The following is a 7,814-nucleotide window of genomic DNA, read 5'->3' as shown; positions in this document are numbered from 1 at the left end:
GAGAGAGAGAAGTGCTGCTGCTGTAAACTTCTTATCTGATGTAATAATATTTATTAAGGTTGATGCTGGACCTTTTCAGCCACTCTCTAGTTTGTTTAAATTTTATTCTACAACAGAAAATAATTACGATGCAAAATATGCAGTTTTATGGTAACTAATAAAGCTTAAGGGAAGAGGCATTGTATGCTTTTGTTTGTAATATTTGTATCGGGGTTAGCCTGCACAGATAATCCTGTCTTCCAGGATGGTCATTTTTACAAAAAAAACAATGTTGTTAATAGAGGAGCTCTTAATTGAGTAACAATTTTTTTTGTTTGTTTTATTGATCCACATGATTTTTCAAATGTGTTAAACCTTTCTTGGAAAAAAAAAACATAAGCAGAGCTTAGATCAAATGTGTCAGATGGGCAGACTTTCTTAAACTGTCCTGAGTTGGTTATTTTAAAGTATAAAATGCAAAATAAAAACTGCATCACTTTGTTTTGTTTGTTCAGGAGCTGCCAGAGTATGACCAGCCTGTTCAGTAACACCATGTCTCCAGCCAAAGATGGTAACTCTTCTCTGCCTCGTCGCTCCAGCAGCCTTGGCAAACCTCCCCTTCGGGCGCTGTATGATTTACTCATCGCACCCATGGAGGGGGTGAGTGTGAACTGTGCAACTCATTGCCTGCCTCTTTATAGTTTTGTTAATGAATGAATTAGATAAGAGAACACCTCATTTAGGAGCTAAATGAAACCAAAGCACCCCATTGTGACATTTATTTTACATTTGGGTGTTTGCATTCTAATCCCTTTTGTTGACAGGGCCTGATGCACTCCAGTGGGCCTGTTGGCAGACACAGACAGTTGGTGATGGTGCTGGAAGGAGAGCTGTACCTCATCCCCTTTGCCTTGCTAAAAGGAAGCTCCTCCAATGAATACCTTTACGAGCGTTTCAGCCTCATTGCCGTGCCCTCCATCCATGGCCTTGGATCCAGTTCAAAGGTTTAAACTCCCATTCAGTTGACTTAAAATAATGCCCTACCTTTACCAGTTTAATAAATCTCTAAAGCTCTGTGCTTGGATTGTTGTACTGGGATGTAAACTGTGTCGCTGTGTTCTTAGACCCACTCTCGGCGTCCTGGACCAGCTCCAAGTGGTGGAGTCTCCATGGCAGCAGTGGTAGGAAATCCTAAACTGCCTTCACCTGTGATGGACCGCTGGCTTTGGGGCCCGATGCCCACCGCAGAGGAGGAAGCTCTAATGGTTGCTGAACTGCTGGGGTGCCACCCTTTGACCAGCTCATCTGCCACCAAGGAGAGAGTAATGAGTGCCCTCACACAAGCTGAATGTGCACACTTTGCCACCCACATTTCTTGGAAACTGGCAGCTCTGGTGCTCTCCCCAAACCCCGAGGGTGTCCCTGGAGGAGCCGGAGCCAGTGTGGGAGTTGGAACGATGGGCAGAGGTGCGAGTGGAAGGCGGGGCAGCGGTGGGCGAGGCAGGAAGGGTTCCACTGGAAGTGGCTACACCATCCCAGAGTCTCTCCACATGCAGGATGACAGCAGTGATGTTGAGAGCATCTGTGACAGTCCACCTCTTCAGGAGTTCCTGCTTACAGCTGCAGACATATTGGACCTGAGGCTGCCTGTCAAGCTGGTGGTACTGGGGTAAGTCACTTGGTTTGGAAAGCATATTTAAACAGTGAGCACTTACAATTAAATCTAAATGTATTGATCCTTGGAAATATTGAGTTATAATATTTTCCAACTTTTAGGGTAATTTACTAATGTTCTTTATCTGGATACAGGTCATACCAAGAGTCCAGCAGTAAGGTCACAGCAGACGGTGTTGTGGGACTAACCAGAGCCTTCCTGGCTGCTGGTGCGCACTGTGTTCTTGTGTCCTTGTGGCCTGTACCTGTTGCAGCCTCCAAGGTTTTTGTCCATGCCTTCTACTCTGCCTTGCTCAATGGGACCAAGGCTAGTGCAGCACTCGCCGATGCCATGAAAACCGTCCAGAGCAGCAAACAGTACTCCCACCCTTCCAACTGGGCAGGTTGGTGATGTCATTCATTTATGCATTCATTCAAGGTTCACCATTAGCATAATAAAAAAGAGGATCTTAAAACTGATTCCATTATTTCACCCTTCAGGATACATGCTGATTGGCAACGATGTGAAGCTGAACAGCCCGTCCTCTCTAATTGGCCAAGCCTTGGCTGAGATTCTGCAGTATCCAGATCGAGCTCGTGATGCACTGAGGGTTTTACTTCACCTGGTGAGACATGGACACACATACAGAGATGGAATACAGCCAAGCATACACAAACATACTGATGCACCACTGCCTTTCAGGTGGAGAAGTCTCTTCAGAGGATCCAGAATGGACAACGTAATTCCATGTACACATCTCAGCAGAGTGTGGAGAACAAGGTGGGGGGTGTCCCTGGCTGGCAGGCCCTTCTGACAGCTGTGGGCTTCCGCCTGGATTCTGCAGGCACCGGTATCCCTGCTGCTGTCTTCTTTCCCACTGCTGACCCTGGAGACAGGCTCCAGCAATGCAGTACCACCTTACAGTCACTGTTAGGTATGTTAAACCAAGATATATTTCACTAATACTAATCAGACAAGTTTAGAGTATGTTTCTTTTGTTTTTCACATATTGTTGCAAAAGTTCAAGGAACTAAAAGAAAGGATTCTGTTTGAAATAATCCAGTATTTAAAATTGATCATATAACTTCACACAACCAATACCTGCTTTTAAGATGAATACAAGTTATATTGTTTATACAGGGTCTTCATGTAAATCTAAACTCATGTAAAATCAGGACTTTGTGAACACTGTGCAGGATTTTTTGTACCTACTTTGACTAAATACAACTTGTAGTGTCTTACAGCACTGTGCGTGTAATATCGCTGTCATGCTACAGAAGGAATATTTGTGCCAATCGCCTCATTAATTTCAGTGTTTGATAGATAAAGATCAAAGTGCTTAAAACTCTCACTCTGCACTCAGTGGCTGTAATATATTATGTCAGCTGTTAAGTGCAGCTCATTGTAAGTTGTAAATAAAGTGTCTTAACTGAATAATGAAGAACTTCCTTGGTTCCCATCCCTTAGGTCTGCCACCACAAGCTCTCCAAGCGTTGTGCAAACTCATCACAGCTTCAGAAGCAGGAGAGCAGCTCATCAACCGGGTAGGGCCCTGCACCTTATAAAAATACTGTCTGAATTTTTTTATTGAAATGGGTTTTTAAATCAAAATCCATTATATATATAATATTAGGGATACACGATATTGGATTTTTGGCTGATAACCAATACTTTTTCCCCTAGACCTACTTACAGATACTGCATAGCTTTCTCTGCTGTGGAATTAAAATACTACTGGTACAAATAATAATAAAAAAAAAAATATTCTGCATGGTCTTTTTTCAATTTGGCTTGCTACCAAATGCAGATGCCAAAAGGGGGCTGAAAATGATGCAACACTTCAACTTGGATTATGTATAATGTCAAATTTATTCATGACATTTACTCTCTCTAGCACAATGACAACACTTAGTGCAAATGTGTAAATTTTCACAAATCTAAACTCAACGGCACATGTGATGTCATAACGTTGTGCTGACATCCTTGTCACTGGATTGTCATATATAAACAGCGCCTTTTACTGTATATCGGTGAGTTATTTTGATGGAATGGCTGATGTCTGATATTTAACTTTATTGCTAATATCAGCCGACACCATGCCGATAATATCGTGCATCCCTAATATATATATAGATATGTAATTATAACTAGAATAAGGCATGTTGTTATACTTAAGTTGCAACTTTATTTGCCATACAACAAACTTTCTTGCTTGAAAGTCTGATCAGGAATACTAAAACATTTGCTCTGTCCTAATCTGTACTCAAATGTTGCCTAACTAGCAGCACGTCCAGTACAAAGTTTAGCTACATTATGGGTCTTTCATGCTCTTTAGTTTGTTATACCAGATAATTAATTATGCAGTGGACATGTTTATCCCGGTACATATGTAATATGTGGCAATCACAAGCTTTTAGTTAAAGAGTCATGGTGCTTTGCAGTTTAATCATGAAATATGCTCAGTCTAATCTTTGTGTTGATCACATCTATCTCTGTTAAATTAAACATTTGTTCCTTTTTTCTTCTTGAACTTTAGTCTTTGTACCTTTTTGTGTATGGCTTGTGAGCATGCAATTAAAAGCCTTTTCTCTTTTTCCTGCACCCAACTTCTGGTCTGAAGGCTGTTAAAAATATGGTGGCCATGGTAAGTGTGCATCCACCCACCTGCATTTCTGTCCATTCTGCTCCACAAAACACTAACCCTGGAGTTTTAATTTCTTGTAGAAGTTGTTTTGTTTTGTTTTTTGCACGGATCAGTCATTTATGTGACTGAAAACATATTCAAAAACAGATTGATTACATAGTCTCCTTTTTTTTTTTTACCAGCTCCACCAGGTGCTAGTTCAACTCCAGACAGGAGAAAAAGAACAGGACTTCTCCCTCCTTCCTATTCAGGTGTCCATCAGTGTGCAGCTATGGAGACTGCCAGGATGCCACGAGTTTCTGGCTGCTCTTGGTAAGTCACCAAAATAGTGCAACAACAATAAAAATAGTTTGTTTTTTTTATTATTATTATCATTAACATTTACCAAAAAAAAACTCAAAGTCAAAACATTCTGGCACACATGAAGCCATTTGACTATTTTTGTTTACAATACAAAGATATGATGATCAGTGTGTCCCTAAAGACCCACATTTGCAAGCTGATTGTATAACAGTCATTGTTTCCCATGTGCAGGATTTGACTTATGTGAGGTAGGCCAAGAGGAAGTGGTGCTGAAGACAGGCAAGCTGGCCAACCGTCGCACTTTACACTTTGCTCTCCAGTCTCTGCTGGCGCTCTTTGGTAAATCTGTTTCCTTTTTTTTTTCTGATGCTGATTTTCTCTTTTGAAAAAACGTGCTTTGCTTTGTTTTTGGAATCATTCAAAACATTATTTTATTTGTTTAACTGTTATTTTTTTAATTGTTTATCACAAATATCCTTCCTTTTCTTTGTTTTTAGACTCTACAGAACTGCCCAAGCGTCTGAGTCTAGACAGCTCATCTTCCCTTGAGTCTTTAGCGTCAGCACAGTCTGTGTCCAACCCATTGCCCACAGGATACTCAAGCCTTCCCTTTTCTCCTCCTTACTTGGACAATCAAGCATCAGATGCTATATCTGTCTACAGCCTCAGCTCTGTAACCTCATCCATGAGCTTTGCTTCTAAATCGGATTGCGATTTTCTTGGTCATCGTCAACGCAGTGGTGCCACGGCACACTATTCTATTCACAAGCACCCTCATGTTCCCCGTAGTCGCTCGTCTCCTCATGGGGCAGCTGCTGCGGGGTCTGGAGCACGGGGGGATGAAGAAGAATATGAGGGCTTTTCCATTATCAGCAGTGAACCACTGGGAAGTCATTGTGACTCTCTGCCTTTACCACCAGGCCACAGCCAGCGACACCATCGTGGAGGCCGAGGAGTTAGTGGGTCCACAGGAGCAGGGAGAGGCTACACTGTCTCAGTTTCATCAAGAGGCAGTGTCAGTACCCCCACATCGCCAGTCAAAACATCTCTGGTACCCAGCCCAAACTCACCGTTTCAGAAGGTGGGTAAGGTGAGCAGCTCAGATACAGGTGAATCTGACCAGTCCAGTACTGAGACAGATAGTACTGTCAAGTCTCAGGAAGAAAAAACTGTCAATCTTGATCCTCAAGAGCTGGCCCAGAAGATTCTGGAGGAGACTCACAGTCATTTACGTGCTGTGAGCAGCCTTCAGCGGGCTGGAGCAGAGGGTGGGACAAGTGCGGTAACCACAGCTCGAAGCAGCGCATTCCGTTCTTCTGAAACCAGCGCATTTAGCCGTCCTAACAGCAGTGCTAGTGGCCGAGCTCAGTCTTCCCCAAGACCCAAACCTCCCTCTCGTTCATCTTCCCTGCAGAAGATAAGCTCTGGATACAACAGTCCTGCAGTCTCTGAGTCTTCCCAAAAAGAGGGCAGCCATCCTTCCCCCACTCTGGACAGCAACGCACAGTTCAAATTGAAGTATCCAAGCTCTCCTTACAGTGGCCACATTTCTCATTCCCCAAGTAATGTGTCTCCCAGTTCTGGTCACCAGTCACCATCTGGGAGTGCTCCATCTCCTGCTCTGTCCTACTCCTCCACAGGTTCTACATGTTCTACATCTGCTGACGTGGCAGATTTGGACAGGCTGAGAAGAGGGGTGATTGATGAAAAGGTCCAAGCTATCCACAATCTGAAGACCTTTTGGGCTAACGCTGCAGCTCAGCAACAGCATCATCTGGGTCCCGTCAAAGCCATTCACAGCACTGCTGGACCTATTGCTTCTGCTGGCAGAGATGTGTTGAGCCTTCTAAACCTTTCTCCAAGGCACTGCTCTCCTAATGATGGCCAAGACAGTCTGGAGTTGCGAGAACTGGGACTAGATAGTAGCAAGAACTCCTCCAATGGTCACCACTATTCCAACCCTAGAAAAGTTGCCCCATCGCCTACTATTTCCACAAGCAGTAGCCCTGGTGCTCGTTCTATTCGACTACCTGCTGGCAACGGATACAAATTCCTGTCACCTGGAAGATTTTTTCCTTCTTCTAAATGCTGAAATGTTCAAATGATCATTTGTCTATATTGTCCCTGTGTGCTGGAGGAGTAGGGCACTTTTCCAAGACTAATAGTAGTCAACCAAGCTTGACTGACGGTCAGAAGGATTTCTTTGGCTAGTGTGTGTGATCTTGCAGAGGCACATGGACGCTTTGGAAACTGTCTTGTCTTTGTGCCCATAACACTGTAAATGGCAATGAGAAATACTCAACGACCTGATACTGTGTTTGTGTGTAACTGTGTCAGGTGGATCTAAATGCAATTTTTTTTGTTTGTTTGTTTTCAAAAAAAGAAATTTGTGTGGGCCAAGATGCAACAACTGTTGATTCCCTTCATTCAGATTTTTGGTTTGTTTTGAAATTTATTTGTTATTGTTATTATTGTTTGTTATTGTTGTTAATATTAAAATAATTATTATGTTTTGTAAATTAACGTTGTGTTTCACAATCAGTATTAAGCATTTTTATAAAATTAAAAAGTGAACAAACTTGTACCATGTTAAGATAGATAGAGTGGGGGGAAAAAAGATTTAATATTTTTTATTGAACTCAAAAGGGGCATTTTGCCAGATTTCTTTGTGATCTGAGTGTCTGCTCTGAAGCATGGATTCTCTTGCTATTCAGTGTTAAGTATCATGTATGACTTTTTAGCCCATGATTTTTGAAAAATAAAAAAAAAGTCAATTTCACAACCTCCATCTCTCATTTATCAGTAAACTGTTACAATAAAAAAAAAAAAACATGTTTACTTTCTTGTATTTCAGACTTGGCATTATTTTGTTATCTTGACCTTAGGGTGATATCTGTGTGCACATGCTCACTGTACACTCTTTTTCTGCTTTAAAATGGCCAGCTTGTTTTTAGGGAAATTAGAATGGTATTTATGTGTACACAATGTTTTAAACCTTGAACGCTCCCATTTTCAACTTAGGACTATAAAGGTCCTGACTGAGTCTGTGTCTTCAGATGGCCACACTGAAGAGAAATTTGCATCAAATTTTCTTTCACTTATGAAAGTGAAATAAATTTAACTTGCAAACTGAAGAATTATTGAACAATGTAAAAAAAAAAGTTACATTTCCAAAGTTGAATTTGATTAGATAGATAGATAGATAGATAGATAGATAGATAGATAGATAGATAG

At 41.7% G+C, this 7,814-nt stretch overlaps 1 protein-coding gene across 1 annotated transcript in view; it reads left to right on the top strand.

Annotated features, from left to right (window-relative positions):
* Positions 1 to 6,699, top strand: part of ttc28 (tetratricopeptide repeat domain 28) — a 31,894-nt gene extending 25,195 nt beyond the window's left edge. The window contains exons 8-19 of the mRNA XM_037681130.1: positions 495 to 639; positions 804 to 983; positions 1,104 to 1,419; positions 1,480 to 1,648; positions 1,789 to 2,036; positions 2,134 to 2,258; positions 2,336 to 2,567; positions 3,101 to 3,177; positions 4,254 to 4,277; positions 4,460 to 4,589; positions 4,812 to 4,919; positions 5,078 to 6,699. Coding sequence (XP_037537058.1) covers positions 495 to 639; positions 804 to 983; positions 1,104 to 1,419; positions 1,480 to 1,648; positions 1,789 to 2,036; positions 2,134 to 2,258; positions 2,336 to 2,567; positions 3,101 to 3,177; positions 4,254 to 4,277; positions 4,460 to 4,589; positions 4,812 to 4,919; positions 5,078 to 6,672 — 3,349 coding nt within the window. The 3' untranslated portion in view covers positions 6,673 to 6,699. The remainder of the gene's footprint in view (positions 1 to 494; positions 640 to 803; positions 984 to 1,103; positions 1,420 to 1,479; positions 1,649 to 1,788; positions 2,037 to 2,133; positions 2,259 to 2,335; positions 2,568 to 3,100; positions 3,178 to 4,253; positions 4,278 to 4,459; positions 4,590 to 4,811; positions 4,920 to 5,077) is intronic.
* Positions 6,700 to 7,814: the final 1,115 nt, after the last annotated feature.

The sequence above is a fragment of the Nematolebias whitei genome, chromosome 8 (assembly GCF_014905685.2).
Source record: "Nematolebias whitei isolate Nwh7 chromosome 8, NemWhi1, whole genome shotgun sequence".
Classification (NCBI taxonomy): Eukaryota; Metazoa; Chordata; class Actinopteri; order Cyprinodontiformes; family Rivulidae; genus Nematolebias; species Nematolebias whitei.
Note: the sequence above shows the minus strand (reverse complement) of the source record. Positions and strands in the feature narration are given on the sequence as shown.